General features: G+C 68.1%; 2 protein-coding genes across 7 annotated transcripts; one reads left to right on the top strand and one right to left on the bottom strand.

The window, feature by feature from the left end:
• The first annotated feature begins 4,386 nt into the window (after positions 1–4,386).
• MYL5 (myosin light chain 5) lies at positions 4,387–7,401 on the top strand. The gene is made up of 7 exons (XM_072738078.1): positions 4,387–4,572; positions 4,987–5,094; positions 5,266–5,341; positions 5,922–6,026; positions 6,360–6,438; positions 6,932–6,980; positions 7,240–7,401. Exons 1-7 carry the CDS (start codon positions 4,570–4,572, stop codon positions 7,339–7,341), a joined length of 522 nt encoding a protein of 173 aa, XP_072594179.1. The 5' UTR covers positions 4,387–4,569; the 3' UTR covers positions 7,342–7,401.
• Positions 7,156–15,073, bottom strand: SLC49A3 (solute carrier family 49 member 3). Of its 6 annotated transcripts, none has more exons than XM_072738077.1 (10): positions 14,630–15,073; positions 11,552–11,710; positions 11,154–11,367; positions 10,939–11,015; positions 9,872–10,009; positions 9,624–9,740; positions 9,202–9,354; positions 8,803–8,960; positions 8,459–8,568; positions 7,156–8,280 (listed from the first exon to the last, which is right to left on the bottom strand). In XM_072738077.1, the coding sequence occupies exons 1-10, from the start codon at positions 14,774–14,776 to the stop codon at positions 8,123–8,125; spliced, it is 1,431 nt and encodes a 476-aa protein (XP_072594178.1). In that variant the 5' UTR covers positions 14,777–15,073; the 3' UTR covers positions 7,156–8,122. The 6 variants fall into 6 exon arrangements, 4 of the variants coding, with proteins under 4 accessions (XP_072594178.1, XP_072594176.1, XP_072594175.1 ...); XM_072738075.1 differs by having other exon boundaries at positions 7,735–8,280; positions 8,844–8,960; positions 14,630–14,869; XM_072738074.1 differs by having other exon boundaries at positions 7,983–8,240; positions 8,844–8,960; positions 14,630–14,871.
• Positions 15,074–15,867: the final 794 nt, after the last annotated feature.

Raw genomic sequence — 15,867 nt, 5'->3', positions numbered from 1 at the left:
GCTGGAAAACAGCATATTCCACCCGCAGGCCTCAGAGCACAGCCCGGGAGCAGAGGGGCAGATGCGAGAGCCCAAGCCCACCAGAGCGGGGTCCATTGGCCACGTCTTCCGGGGGGGGGGGGGGGGCTTCCCGACAAGGAGACAAAGGGCATCAGCCACCTCCCAGCCTGGCGCCTGTGCTGCCCCCCAGGGGTCTGGCCAGGCTTAGTGAAGGCCCAGCAGCACCCACAAGACCCGAGCTGGCTGTGTCTGCGCAGCTGCTCCCGTGGGGGCGCCCCAGCCGGGCACCCCAGACAAGCGACGGGATCGGTGTGTCCGCGGCCCGCCTGCACCCAGCACCCCGCGTCTTCTAAAACCCGCTCCCCGTCGCCAGGCCGCACACACTGAACCGGAGGGCGGCTGCCGAGCCCGAGCCGGGGAATCAGACAACGGAGACGGGGCGGGACAGCATCGCACGGCACAAAGCTTTTATTCGCGCGCGCGCCGCTGCGGGCAGGGCAGCCTCACTTCAGGATGCTGTCGTCTCGGGCTGCAAGGTCCGGGGGGAACGCGCGTCAGGGCGCCGCCGCCGCCGCCCAGGCGACCCACCCGGCCGCGCCGCCCCGCGCCCGCCCCGCACACCCGCGGCCTCCCCCCCCCCCCGGGGCCCAGGGCCCGCGGCGCCCGCACCTTCCGCAAGCTCCCGCTCGATCCGCTTCCGTTCCTCCTGCTTCTGCTTCTCCTCGGCGGCCACCCTCCGCTCCTCCTCCGCCCGCGGCTTCAGGTAACCTGCGGGGCACAGCGGGGAGGCGCGGAGGGAAACGGTCCACGCGAGACCTTGAGGCGCCCGAGAGCCCGACCCTGTGCTTCCCACGCGGCCGGCCCGGCCCCGACCCGACCCCCACGCACCCAGGGGTCCCGCCCTCGGGGCCCCCGCGCGCCCGCGGTCACTCACTGTAGCGCTTGGCCCCGTACGCCATGCCGAGGACCAGGGCGGAGTAGCGGCCGAGCTGCGGGAGACGGCGGTCAGGGCGGTCAGGGCGGCGGGGAGACGGGGGGGGACGGGGGGGGGCGGGGGCCGGGGTCCCGGGGAGGGGTCGGGGCCGGGGCTCCCACCCCACCGAGGTCGCGCACGCGGGGCCCCACGGGGCCGAGCGCCCGCCGACGGCCGCAGAGCCCGGTTCACCTTGATGAGCGGGGAGACCTGCACCGGCGGCACCATCTTGTCCGTGACCCTCACGTCGGAAGCACAACCCGCCGCCGCCGGAAGCGCCGCGGTGGCGTAGAGGCGTAGCGAGGGCCGCGTGCGCCGTGCGCGGGAGCCTGCGCCCCCCGGTGGGCGGAGGCGGAACAGCGCGGCCGCTCGGGGCGGGGCCCCCTCCCGGCGCGCCGCTGGCGACCAGTACGCATGCGCGACCGCGGGGTGGGGGCGGGGCGGCCCTGCGGGGGGCTCAGCGCGGGAGGAGGCGGCCCGCCGGGCCCGAGGGTTTGCCGAGCGCGTGAGGCTCAGCAAACACAGGCCCCTGCGCCCTGGCTGCGGGCTCTGCGGCCCGGGGCCCCGCGCCGGGGAGGGAGCCGCCACCACGCCCCGCCCCAGGTCGCCCGCAGGGGCCGCAACGGGCTTCGAGGCTGGGCTGGGAACCCCGGTGTGAGCGGAGGGCGCCCCTTGGGGGGCGGGGTCTTCCGGGAGGAGCAGCCTGGCCGAGGGCCCCAGCAGCCCCGCAGTCTCCCCCTTCTGCTCCTGGGGGGACGCGAGGGGCCTCTCCTTTGAGTCGCTCCACCCTCTGAGCCTCTGGGCTCACTCTGCGACGTCATGCCAGGGGAGCCGCAGCGGTGCAGAGGGGGTGACGTCATGCCAGGTGAGCCGCAGGGGTGCAGGGGATGACGTCATGCCAGGTGAGCCACAGGGGTGCAGGGGATGACGTCATGCCAGGTGATCCACAGGGTGCAGAGGGGGGTGACGTCATGACCAGGTGAGCCGCAGGGGGTGACGTCATGCCAGGTGATCCACAGGGTGCAAAGGGGATGACGTCATGACCAGGTGAGCCGCAGGGTGCAGAGGGGTGACGTCATGACCAGGTGAGCCGCAGGGGTGCAGGGGGTGACGTCACGGCCAGGTGATCCACAGGGTGCAGAGGGGATGACGTCATGACCAGGTGAGCCGCAGGGGGTGACGTCATGCCAGGTGATCCACAGGGTGCAAAGGGGATGACGTCATGACCAGGTGAGCCGCAGGGTGCAGAGGGGGTGACGTCATGCCAGGTGAGCCGCAGGGGTGCAGGGGGTGACGTCTCGGCCAGGTGATCCACAGGGTGCAGAGGGGATGACGTCATGACCAGGTGAGCCGCAGGGGTGCAGGGGGTGACGTCATGCCAGGTGATCCACAGGGTGCAGAGGGGGTGACGTCACGGCCAGGTGAGCCACAGGGGTGCAGAGGGGGTGACGTCATGACCAAGTGAGCTGTAGGGGTACAGGGGATGATGTCATGCCAGGTGAGCCACAGGGGTGCAGAGGGGATGACGTCATGACCAGGTGAGCCGCAGGGGTGCAGGGAGTGACCTCATGCCAGGTGATCCACAGGGTGCAGAGGGGATGACGTCATGACCAGGTGAGCCGCAGGGGTGCAGAGGGGGTGACGTCACGGCCAGGTGAGCCGCAGGGGTGCAGGGGGTGACGTCATGCCAGGTGAGCCGCAGGGGTGCAGAGGGAGTTCCCTACACGGCAGGCAGCAGTGGCCGAGCAGCTCCCAGGGGCGCCGTGTGCTGGCTGTGGGGACACATGGCTCCCCAGGCTCCCAGGTGGGGGGGTGCCGGCAGGAGGAGCCCTCGGCCCGGGCCCTGCACTGCTCCAGGCCGAAGCCCTGGGAACCGGAGCTTGAGGCTCTCTGGGGCCCCCAATACGCCAGACGGGAGCCCACTTTCCCCGACTCTCCCAAGCCCTCCTGTTTCCAGAGAGAACTCAGCAGAATCCGAAGAGCCCGGCACGCGGAGACGGACGCTCCGGGCCGAGGCGCAGCCGCTCCAGGTGCTCGCAGGGCGGCGGGGCTACCTCCGGCTCCTGGGCTCAGCCTGCCCGCGGCCCCGCAGTCCTCTCCACCTCTGCCCCGGGGCTGCAGGATCACGGCGGGTTCCCGGGGGCGGGAGCCAGCTCGGTCCTGCAGGGCCCTGCCGGGGCTCTCGGGGGACCCTGCCCAATGCCTCTGCCAGGCCGGGGTGGGGCGACGCCTGCCCAACAGCCTCCGCGCCCCCGGAGGAAGCTGCCTACGCACCTTGACCCCACAAGGCCGAACTAAGCCTCTTGCAGCAGCGCGCCTTGTGGGGATGCTGAGCGCGCCCCCACCCCGCCCGGGTCTTGCCCTCGGGCCGCCGAGCTGATGAGCTCAGGTGGCAAACATGTTTTTCCTTCTCTGGATGTTAAAATAAACAAGGCTTCTCAGCAACTCCTGCTTCCAGAATTAAAAATAAGTGTCTCTGGGGCTGAAGGTGAGGCCAGGGTGCTGGTGGGGGACCACCCATCAGTAGCTTCCAGGGGGGTGGGGTGGGCGGTGGGGGGGCCGGTGGGGACACCACGCACACACGCACACACGCACGTGGCTGCCCGAGGGGGACCCCTGAGGCTGGGGGAGACTCACTTTGGCCCCGGGCCCCTCCTGAGGGCCTCGGGGGTTCCCACCTGGCTCAGGACACTGGAGCCGCCTGCTGACGCCTCTGCACCTGTCGGGCCAGCTGTCCTGCTGAATCCTGATCTGCCCCCGGGCGGCTCCTCGGCTATCTTTAGTGCGGCCAGCCCGGGAGACCTCCCCAGGGGCTCCGCCGGTGTCCGCCGGCCTCCCCACACCAGGGGCCTCCTGAGCACCTTCCCTTCTCCATGGGGCGCCCGCTCCTGCAGCCCCACTAGGCTCTCTCCGAGCATCACAGTCAGACCCGCTCGACTGGGAGTGCAGCCCAGCCCAGGTCCCCCACGTTACTCATGTGTTTTCCCTCTGGGAGTCCCCAGGTCCCCCCGGCAGGTCACGCCCCCCAAGACCTGGGGTGATCTCTAAGCCTGACACCACCCCACAGGCACCTGAGCCAGGTCCCCTCCCCAGACTGCCTGCTGGGCCGCGATGTAGCGGGGAAACCTGGCTGGAGGCTGGCGCAGGGCTCGGCCCATCCCGAGGCACTCCGCCCCAGAAACGTCCCCGCTCTGCCAGGGGGACGGGGCCCTGGGCCTCTCCTGCCACTGAAGCGGGGAGGCGAGGGCGTACACAACATGCCAGGAGGGATGCTTGGTCACCAGCCACTCACAGGGACTTTGGGCAAATCTAGGAGAGGCGCCTTCCTCTGCTCCCGCAGCCGGAACAAAGGCTTCTGGGTGAGGGGCGGCGGGGAGGTGCCTGGGAAGCCCGCGCCAGGGCGGGAGGGGGGCATCTGAGTCACCCGCCGGTGCCAAAGCTCACTGTGTAGTCCCTCCAGTCCCCAGGGTGGCCCTAGGCCTGTCCTTGTAGGGAGCGGAGCCGGAGTCCGAGCAGTCCTGGGGGACTGGGCAGGAGCTTAAGACAGGCGGCCCGAGCCCAGAGGGCGCAGAGCATCGCAGCAGGCAGGCCCGGGCATGGTGAGTGGGGCCCGCGGGGCAGCGGGCAGGAGTGTGAGCATGCGCATGCGCGTGGCTGTGCAGTCCCGGTGCCGCCGACGCGAGTGTTTGCCCGTGTAAGAGCGCGGTGGGGAAGATCTGGGCCCTGGTGACAGTCTGGGGCTGGACGGTGGAGGCTCCTGGCCTCGCACTGGACGGGTCCCCAGAACAGGCCCACCCGCTGGCCGGCCGCCTGCACACTCAGGCCCAGCTGGTTCCTGGCTGGACGGCAGGCCCCGGGCGCGGGGCTTTTGGGGCCCGGTCGGGCCGCTTCATACCCACACCTGCAGCTGGCCTCGCCCAGGGGCCCAAGTGCCAACCACACCCCCCCCCCCCCTCCCGCGTCTTCCCGAACACCCGCCCGGAGGCCCCTCAGCCTTGGTGTCCTCGCATTAGGCCAGCAGGAAAACGAAGAAGAAGGAAGGGGGGGGCCTCCGGGCCCAGAGGGCATCCTCCAACGTCTTTTCCAACTTTGAGCAGACCCAGATCCAGGAGTTCAAGGAGGTGAGGCTCCGCTTTTGTCCCAGTAACTCCCACCCAAGGGGTTCCCTGCGAGTCGTAACGCAGGTGACAGAAAGACCCCGGCTGAGCCTCGCTGTGGAAGCAGCGGGAGGACAAGCCTGTGCTAACGGGGTGGCCCGCCGGGGAACCCAGTGAGCCTGGCCTCGGTTTCAGGCGTTCACGCTAATGGATCAGAACCGAGATGGCTTCATTGACAAGGAGGACCTGAAGGACACCTACGCCTCCCTGGGTAGGTGCCCGGGGAGCAATTCTGCCACGACCTCGCGGGAACGCACTCTGGCCCTACAGCCTGACCCGGCGTCCCATAGCCCGTGGGCTGGAGGAGGTGGGCTGGGCCCCCCGGGGAGACGTCCCTCTCGGGTGGCACGGCCCGAGCATGGGCACCCCGGATGGAGTCGTCGGGATGAAGCTCCCGGGAGGGGCCGACACCTCAGAGGAGCCCCGAGCAGGGGGGTGTCCCCCTCCCCCCCGAGCACCATAAGGAAGCCCAGAGCAGACCTGGGAGGACCGGGAGGCCGGCTCACACTCCACTGAAGAGCCGAAGGCTGGCCCTCTTGTCCCTCCCCCCGCGTGGGGGCACGTTCTCAGGCCGAGGCCACCCCGGGGGAGAACAGGTGTGTCTCCTTCCTCTGGGCCCCCTCGCCCCAGGTAAGCCCCGCGCCTCGCCTCTTCCTCCTCCTCCCAGGGCCCAGGGTCTGGGGCTCTGCTGACAGGTCCCCCCATTGGCTCGCCTCCCCAGCGTTGTTCTGGGGACACGGCAACAACAGGGCGGCCAAGGTGGCTGTGACCCCATCTCGTGTCGGTGACAGGCAAAACCAACATCAAGGATGAGGAGCTGGACGCCATGCTCAAGGAGGCCTCGGGGCCCATCAACTTCACCATGTTCCTGAACATGTTCGGGGCGAAGCTGACAGGTGGGAGCCGCAGGGGAGTAGGGGCAGCCCTCGGGCCAGGCGGCCGAGGCGCCGTGCATTTTGTTGGCTCCTGACACCGTTTCACATGAAAATCCAGATTTTCAGATGTGCCAAAAAGCCCCAGAACCTGACACTCTGGTTCCCAGGTCTGCGGGGCGGGTGAGCTCGCCGGGCGTCCTGTAGCCTCTGTCCTTCACTCCCTGGGCCTCACGTCAGCCTCGGGCCTGGGCAGGATCCTGGGGACCCGCCGGCTGGGAGCTGCAGGTCCTCCTTCAGGCCAACCCTGGGGCCTGGGACGGGATTGGAGCCCTGAAAACCCCCTTTTGTGAGCAGGTACGGATGCCGAGGAGACCATCCTAAACGCCTTCAAGATGCTGGATCCCGACGGCAAAGGCAGCATCAACAAGGACTAGTGAGTGTGGCCCCGCCGCCAAGGGCTGCCCCTGCCCCCGCCCGCCCAGGTCCAGGCCCGGGCTGCCTGCCCAGATCCCGGTCCCTCAGGGTCACGGAGGGCAAAACTGGTCCTGCCCACGGCGGGGCATTGGGGCTGACCCTCGACCCTCGCTGGGTCTGTAAGCCGCCTGGAGGCTCGGCAGCTCGGGCCGGGGGGGGGGGGCGGGCGGTGGAGTGGCGTACCCGGTGTAGCAGGCACGTGCCTCAGTCTCCCCCGCGCCCCCCCACGGAGCCCCCCAGGGAGGTGACCCCCAGCGTGAGTCAGGAAAGACGCCCCAGTGAGTCCCAGAGCCCAGGACTTGCCCTCCGGCCAGGCTGAGAGAGGCGCCTGTACTGTGGGGGGGGGCCACCAGGCGAGCTGACCCCCCCTGGGCCTCCCACCACGGGGGCGTCCCTCTCGTGGGTCCCTCTCGCGGGGCAGCCTGATGCGGCTCCTCCCTCCTTGTCCGCAGCATCAAGAGGCTGCTGATGTCGCAGGCAGACAAGATGACTGCAGAAGAGGTCTGGCCCACACTGCCTCACCCCACTTCCTTCCCCATGGTCCTCTGTGGGCTCGGGGGCGGGGGACTTGGCCAGGGGACACAGCCCGGGCCCCCAGAGGCTGCGGCATGGGGCGGGCAGGGCACTGCCCCCCAGCTCGCCCCCTGCCACAAGCAAGAACCACACGGGAGCCGGCTGGAGTTCAGTGCCTGTAATTCGCCGGCCACCTCGCCCCTTCCCCTCCTCCCTGGGCCTGACCTCCACCCCCACCGGCCCGCAGGTGGACCAGATGTTCCAGTTTGCCACCATCGATGCTGCGGGCAACCTGGACTACAAGGCACTGAGCTACGTGCTCACCCACGGGGAGGAGAAGGAGGAGTGAGGGGCGTCTCCCCCATCGCCCCCCAGGCTGCAGCCCGTTCAATAAACACGAACCCACAAACCTGCCTGCCAGTGTCTGCTGGGGGGGGTGTCCTCCTGGGGGTGCGAGCGTTGCTCAGGACTGGGAGAGTCTGGAGGGGAAGGGTCCGCTGGGGGCGGGAGGATCAGCAAGGACCTGCGAGGGGGCCGCCCCCTGCCGCCCCTCCCAGCCCAGCCTGACGCCCCCTGCTCAGCAGGGCAGGTTGAGAGAAGCTGGGGGCTGGGATCCCCCAAGGAAGGCATGTCTCACAACTGTCCGCTCGCCTCAGTGATGCTGGGGACCCCAGGGCCTGGGATCCATCCAGTTCCCCCACAGCCTTGGCCTCTCATGCCAGCCACCCCCACCCCTGCCGCCAGCCACCCTGGGCCTGGCCTGGCCACTGGGGCATCTGTCTGGCCAGCGGCTGCGTGTCCCCCCGGCCTCGGGGCCTCCCGTAGGCCACCCCGCCGCGCTCCGCGGGTGCCCAGGCTGCCAGATGCTGGCACGTGGTGGCCAAAGCCCGCCCCTCCTGGCCTCCCCTTCACGCCCAGGACCACTTCTCGACGCACCAACTGCTCCTTTGGCTTCCGGACTCCACAGGGACCCCATGACCTCTCTGCGAGTCCCGGGGGCTCCAGGGCCTCAGGGCTCCGCGAACAGGCGGGGGGACGGGGCCACGGCTCTAGGACCGAGCTGCCCCGAGCTTCCTACGGTCCGCACCAGAGGCCAAGGGGTGGCGTGGGGTGGCGAGGCTCGGGGAGCCTCAGGGGGTGGCCGCCGGCTGGGGCGCGTGGTCCACGTCGTCCTGGATGGAGCGGCTCACGTGGGCCTCAGCCTCCAGGCGCCGGTAGCGGGTGTGGAAGAAGAGTGTCAAGCAGCAGCTGAAGAGGGCGCAGAGGCCGGCCATCAGCAGCAAGGACACTGGGGAGACACGGCCCCGCTCGGCTGAGGCTCGCCCCGCGGCCGGAGCTCCCCACGCAGGCCCCAGCGGAGCCGCGCAGCTGGCAGGGCCCCAGCCGACCCCCGCCGTGGCCAGTGAGGGACCAGGCACAGACCTCCTCACTTGGGCCCAGGGGCTCCGGGCAGCGGAGGCACTCACCCTTCCAGTCCAGGGGGCCCCGGCCATCCTGGCAGGTGGAGGTGGACGGCTCCGCTCGCCGCACGCTCAGGGCCGTCAGCAGGACCACGACGAGCGCGCCCGCAGCCTGCCTGGACAGCCACAGGCTCTTCAGCCCTGCCCCGGGCACCGCTCACCGCTCACCGCCACGGGTCATTCGGGGGGCAGCGTCCTGCTCTGGTCGCTGCGGGCCGGGAGGCCTGCCCAGGGCTGCACACAACTCAGAACGCGGTGGCCTCCGCCAGAGCAGGCGGGTGGCCCGCTCCGTGGCCTTGGGGCAGGGGCAGGTCTCGGGACCCCCAGGGAAGCGGTGGAGGAACACTCACCCCAGTACAACCACCAGGCCTGCAGCGGCACCCTCACTCACAGGAAAGGAGCACTCGACTGCCAGCTCCATGGCAATAGGCACCACCGAGAGGCCAAAGAGCCCGAGCAGTGAGCAGATGGTGGCCAGCGCGAGGGTCTGTCCCTGCAGCTGCGACACCTGGGGGTCAGGGCAGCGGTCAGCGGGACGCAGCCCTGGACATGCAGACCCAGCCAGGCCCCCCAGCATCGTCTCGGCCGCGCAGGGCAGCCAAGGCGGCGGCGCCAGGGCCAGGGGGCCGCCCTGCGGGCAGTGCCGAAGGCTGGCAAGGCCTGGCTTCCTGCTGACCAGCTTCCAGCTGTCCTGCCCCAGAGCAGCCCCTCCCGCCCCCGTAGGGTGGGCTTGCTTCAGGGGGACTCACCAGGGCAAAGGCGACGCAGACCACAGAGGTCAGACAGTAGCCAATCTTGACAGCCTCGGTGAACTGTTTGGTCTGGTCCACATACAGGCTGAGAACCAGCGCCCCCAGGACCCCAAAAATGATGAAGAGGGCCCCGCAAAGGCCTGCAAACTCCTGGAGGAGAGGAGGCCGGGGCACCCCATCACCCGGTGCAGGGATGCCGCGGCCCCAGGGGAGCAGCCTGCCCACCGTCCCCGAGAGCCCGTGGCGGGGCGGCAGGGAAGGGCCGCGGCGCAGTTAGCGGGTGAAGGACGGCCCGTCAGTACCGCCCGCAACGGGACGCTCCCCGTCCAGGGGTCCAGGGGTCCAGGGCTGGAGACCCAGGCTTGGCGGAGGTCACGGCCGCGGGCTCACGGGACAGGGGCCCGGGGAGCGGCACTCACGTTCGAGTAGCCCTTCACGCAGAGGACCTGCTCCAGGAGGGCCAAGAAGCCGGAGAAGATGCCGATGCCGCCCCCGAAGCACACGGCCAGGGTGACGTAGGCCCTGTTGTGCAGGAGCTGGGGGAGAAGCCCCGCTCAGCACAGGGGCCCGGGCACCCGGGCTTGTCCCGCCCCTTCCCTCCTCAGCCTGCACCCACACCCGGCCACCCGGCCACCCGGCCACCCGGCGTGGATCCCACCGCACTGACCAGCTTCAGCCCCTCCAGGAACCTCTCCGAGGAGCAGCGGGCGGCCCCCGCAGAGGGCGGGCTGGGGGGCACGCTGTCCCAGAGGCAGGCAGTGGCCAGGAGGCAGGCGAGGCCAGCGGGGATGATATAGATGCCCAGCTAAGGAGAGGGCACGCGTGAGGGGCTGTGTGCAAGTGTGCAAACACGTGCGTGTGCACACGGGGACCGCACCCCGCCGCTCTGGGCACACCGCCCCCTTGCCAGCCACCCCACCGCCAGCCCTCGCAGACAAAGCTGAGCCCCAGGACCCGCTCTGCTCTCGGGAACCCTGCCTTCCGAAAGATCACCCGAAGGTGGCGCCCACGGGGACAGCCGTCGCCCGAGCCTCTCCCAGGCCCCGGATTCGCCCAACTGCCCCCTGAGCCTTCCTGCCCGCCTTCATGAACGACCTCAGCGCTCGCCCAGCTGCACAGCTGAAGCCCCCTGCCCCTCGGAACCTGCCCGGGCCTGCCCCACTCCCCGACCCAACCGAGGTCCCAACTGGACCCTGCGACCGCGTCTTTGGCTCCCCAACGTTCTGGACCAGGTCAGACCAGTCTCCCCTCAGACACACCCGGGTTTTCCATCCCACCAACACCAAGCACCTGCCACCTGGGGTGATCCTCCCCCCCTTGCTCAGCAGACACGCTGGCCTGGGACCCAGCCCCTACCCCTCAACCTCACATCCACCTCACGGCCTCCGCCGGTCCCTTGTCTCCATCCCCAGCCCTCCCTTCAACGCCTCCTCCTGTTCCAGCCAGCCCCTCACCTAACTGAGGGCCTCCCCCCAGCAAGGAAACTGACATCCTGGTCCCTACCTGGCATGAAGGTGGCCCCTGGGGACCTGCACACGTGCGAAAACCCTGCGTGCACCAAGTGCACGTGCCGGTGGGGTCACCAGCAGGGAGGGGCAGGTGCGCACTCACAGACAGCTGCGGACACACTTGTACGTGCACACGTAAGCACACACACGCCCGCACGTATCACGTGCAAGCCCAGCATGCATACATACACACCACGTGAATGCACACACGTCTGAGCTCCCTCACCATCCAGGGGATGTCCTTCTCCTTCTTCACCAGGGTAGGTGACAGCAAGTTGGCCATCAGGATGCCCAAGGAGTTTGCTGGATGGGCAGATGGAGACACGTGTCTGCCCCGCCCTGGGCCAGGCCTGGTCCCCGGCCCATAGGCCGAGCCCCTGCCCTCGGAGAGCGGGGAGCACGCAAGTGCCAGGACCCATCAGCCTCAGCCCTGCCACTCACACATGGTGCCGATCATGTTGGCTGTGACGCGCTGGTGCTCCGGGAACCACAAGGCAGCCAGCTTGGCTGGAGAGAAGATGACCACGGTCTGCACCAGGGCACAGAGGCTCTGCCCACCCATGAGGAAGGCAAACGGGTCCTCGATCCCGATGGCCAGAGAGGGCAGGGCTCTGAATATACTCCCAGCAAAGTTCAGCCATGCACACGTGATGGTCTGCAGGGATGGGGTCAGAGCACTGCCTGGTCAGCCCGGACTCCCTCCCCAGCACCCTGACCTCTGCCCTGCCCCCCCAACGGCTCTGCCTGGGGATCCCCCGGGGGAGGAAGCAGTGGCTCTTGAGCCCTTACTCAAGGACCCTGCCCCATCTAAGAACCAGCCTCTTTGGCGTCTGACTCACTGCCCAGCGAAGCCCAACAGAGTCCAGAACCCAGATGGCCACCACGCCGGACGGGATGGACACCACGAGGTAGATAAGTGAAAGCCAGTTGATCTGCTCGGTGGAGAGGACGAAGTGGTGGGCGATTATGTCGGCCACGGGAGCGAAGCTGAGCCACAGCTGTGGATACACACCGGTGTCAGCCCCGGGGGAAGGTGCTACAGACATCACAGCCACCTGCTGTCCTAGGCTTGGGCAGCCAGCCCGAGGGAGAGAGAGTCCGGCAGTCCCACAGGAGCCAGAGTCTCCACTAGTCACCTCTGGGGGCATGCACCAGCTAGGGGGTCAGACAGCGTGCTTGGGACTGAAGCACCACCATCCTGCCAGCGTGGTCCGAGGGGTAGGCTCTGGAGACTTGGCCAGAGCCTGCAGGACCCTCTATGGGGAGGGCCCAGAGGCAGGTGTCTGCAGGGGGAAGGGGAGCTCTGCGTGGTGAGTTGGCTGGGAGGGGCGTAGACCGGGTGCTGGACAGCACTAGGGCCCGGGCCGAAAGAAGAGGGGGTCTCGATGAGGAGAGCCAGTGGCCCTGGCACCCCATGGCATAGATGTGCAGATGGGCTGGGCAGAGGAGTCCATCTGGGGGGATGCTCGCTGTCTACGGGGAACACCCAGGTAGATAAGGGTAGGAAGCAGGGTGGGCCTGGAGCCACTGAAGGGGCAGTGGGAGGGATGTTTCCATGGCGGGGAGGGGGACAGAAAGGGGCCCAAATGGTATCCCCAGCTTGTCTACAAACTCGGGGATTGAGCCCCAGGTGAAAACACCTGGACTGTGGGCTGGCCCTGCCCAAGGCCAGCCCACCTGTCCTTCAGGAGACCCAAGTGTTTGGGAGGTAAGACCCTCCCTGACAGCATGACAGGTGACGTTTCCCAGCCTTGGGTGCTGTCAAGAGCTAGGACTCTGAACCCCCCAGACCTTTAGCAAGACAGCGTCTCCTCCCTAGAGGAGGGGCTCTCCAAGGCTTATTGCTGGAGAAAGAAGGGAAGCAGGCCAGGGATGGGCCAAAGATGAGGGCGTCACAATCCAAAGCTCATGATCACTGCCACCCTGTGAGACCTGGGAATGCAGGGGCTGGCCCCAGGCCACATCCTCCACGGCCGAGTGAGTGAGGTCCAGGCTTGCTGACCCACGCAGATGCCGACTGCAGAGCATCACATGACAGAGAACTTGGGCAACAGCTGCCTTTTGTTCCCTTTTTTTTTCTTTTACAGGGCAAAGCAGAGGACGGATCCTCCGGGTGCAGAAAGACACTGATCCAGCAGCGAGAAAGCGTGGTATCTGTTCCCCAAACCCGCCCCGCCGAGCCAAGGCCATTCCTTCTTCCTCCCCAAGCCTGTGGCCAGCAGAGCAGAGACAGGGCCAAACTGCGCCAGACAACATGGGGACAACTCCCCTCAATCTGCTCTCAGCCCTGCCAGTGCCGCTCACATCCCTCTGAGGGTGCTGATGGCTGCCCCCCACGCTCGCCCCTGCCCACACCCCTGGGCTGCCTCCTTGGGCCACTGTGGGGCCACCAAGACCTCACTCCAGACACTGCTCCACCTGCCTCCGACACTGCCCTCTAGGAACCTGGGACCTGTGGGTACCCAGCTGCAGACGAAGGACACAAGTGGACGTGGCTGGGGTAAGCCTGATGACCAGTGCTCCCAGGGGTGACCAGAGCAGGGATCACAATTCCTGGCGAGAGTCCTGTTTGCTCCATGACAACCCGCGGACCAAAGGGGAGTGCAGCCGGACACTGCCTCGGTGTGCAAGGAACTCCTCAGGCCACCAAGAGACCCACCAACCTCAGACTCATCAAAGCAGCGTCAGGGGCCGAAGGAGACCCTGCACCAAAAAACCCTTTCTGGCTTCCTAGACGGGGACCTGGTATAAGCACAGTGCTTGAGTCCCACAGAAAAAAAGAGGTCTCGTCCACGCCTGCCCGCCACCCGCACTCGGGGCTCTGCACGTCCCGATCGTCTCCCGGCCACTCATGGCCTCCCCAGCTGTGGATCCTTCTGCCAAGGTAGCTTTCCATGACCTGATTATGTGGGGGCCTAGTGCTGCCTGGGCGGTCCTGGGGTTCCGTGGAAACTGAGGAGTCACGGGCAGGTTCATCCAGGCACTAGCAGGCAGAGCAGGTGGCTCGGGGGAAGAGATGGAGGCTGCCCCGCGCAGCCCGGGGTGGGCCAGCACCGCGGCCTGACCCCATGAGCAGGTGGCCCGGCATGACATGATGAGCGTGGCTCCAAGCCCTCCCTCCATCCAAGCGCACGAGGACACCTATCCTAGGAGCATGGGGTGGGGTCCGCAAAATGTTCACCCCACCAAACCCACTGTACGTGGTGGGCTGGGGAAGGAGGGACGCCAGCCTCCTGCGGGAGTTGGGGAGAAGCTGGAGACCCGAGCCCCAGAGATTGGTAGATCCTGTTCTCACTGGCTGACCAAGCAGTTTCAGGGGGAGTCCCTGCCAGCCCTGGGGACATTCTACAACAGTCGCCGGAGATCCCAGCTGGGCAGCTATGGAGCCCCTGGGCCTGCAGACAAGGCCCCCTGAGAGGGTCCCCATAGGGGTCAGGAATCCAATGAGGGCGCCGGCACCCTAAGGGGGGGGGGATGGAGTCGGCAGGGCCAGGCAGGGCCTGACCGGGAGGCCTGTTGTCAGGTGTTGGGTCTTCCAGAGCGAGGGGGGCTATTGTCAGCTAGACAGTGACTCCCGCCTCGCCCTGGGCAGGAGAGGAATTCTTTCCAAACCACTGCAGGTGGCAGGGACCAGGCTCCGGCGCCACGAGGACAGAGGCCGCCCCCGCCCTGCAGCCAGGGGCCTGCGTCCCCGGTCGGGGGGGGGGGGTGCCTTGCGCCCGAGCCCCTGGGGCTGCAGCGTGTGACCCCGCGCACCCACCCGCGCCCCCACCTCCCCGCACCGCCCCCCGCCCCCCACCTCCCCGCACCTTCCCGCACTGCCCCCCGCCCCCACCTCCCCTCACCTGCCCCCACCTCCCCCCACCTCCCGGCACCTCCCCGCACCGCCCCCCGCCCGCGCCCCCACCTCCCCGTACCGCGGCGTTGGAGCAGTTGAGCAGGCTCAGCACCAGCAGGAAGACCCAGCGGCGCGCGTAGACGCGGTAGCCCAGCACCGCGCCCAGGGCCGGGGGCGCATCGGGCCCCCGCCTGGCCCCCCGCCCGCCCCCAGCCCCGCCGTCCATCGCCCGCCGCGCCGCCGTCCTGCCGAGGATTGCTCGGGCCAGGCCGCCCTGGGAGGTGGCGCCGGGGCGCGGGGCGGGGCGCGCGGGGTGGGCCCGGGGGCGGCGGGCGGGGGTCCGGGGCCGGGAGGAAGGCGCGGTTACGCCGCGGGACCTTCCTCCATCCGGCTGGACGGGCGTGTCTGCCGCGGAAACAGGGACAGAGTCTCCTGCCAGGGGCCAGGCAGCCCCCGACCTCCGCGTGGGCCGCCAGGTGCACACCAGACCACGCAGGTGGGTAGAGGAGAGGCCCCCGCGAAGTCACTCGGCCCCGCAGAAGGTCCGCATTTCCCGAAAGGGGCTGGGGAGAGGTCCCCTCCCCAAGTCCTGCTGTCCAAACAAGTCACAGGGAGGGCAGCAGGCCAGCGTGGAAGAGGAAGCTGGGGTCGGTCTGGGAGGTGGCATCCAGACTAGTCATTGGGTTGGGTCCTGTGGGGAAGCAGAGAGGAGGGGCAGCAGGCAGGGGCTGAGGAGGAAGGCGGAGTCCAAGGCCTGCCTGACCTGCCCAGCGCAAGGGCAGTGTCCCCGCAGACCTGGGGCGGTGGGCCTCCCCTGCAGGGCGATGGTCCACAGTTGCCAGCTGAGGAAACAGCAAGGATAGAGTGGGGAGAGGACCTAGAGCTGAAGACAGAGAGGAGGGGGTGTCAGGGCAGCCTCCCCTACAGCGTCCTCCCCACCCAGAAGGGAACCTCAGACATCTCCCTAAGGTCACCTGTGATGTCTAGGGGCTGACATACGTGGACATGATAAAACCTTGGCACTCCTATCCCTCTCCACCTCTGACCCTCCCCCCATCCCTGGGGCTCTTCTGTGGGGCAGGCAGCTCAGCAAGGCCACAGTCACATTTCTACATGCCAACGAAGGTGTGGAAGCTAGAAATAAAGATACACTACCATTTACAATTACTTCAGAAAGTTACATACTTGGGCCTATAAAAATTGATCAGAGGAAACCTCAACAAAAATGGAGTCAGGAGTCCAAAAGGGGGAGCTCTCATGCTGTACCATTCAACGTCAAAAACTGCCATTACAAAAAACAAAAAACAAAAAACAAAA

The sequence above is a fragment of the Vulpes vulpes genome, chromosome 14 (genome assembly GCF_048418805.1).
Source record: "Vulpes vulpes isolate BD-2025 chromosome 14, VulVul3, whole genome shotgun sequence".
Classification (NCBI taxonomy): Eukaryota; Metazoa; Chordata; class Mammalia; order Carnivora; family Canidae; genus Vulpes; species Vulpes vulpes.
Note: the sequence above shows the minus strand (reverse complement) of the source record. Positions and strands in the feature narration are given on the sequence as shown.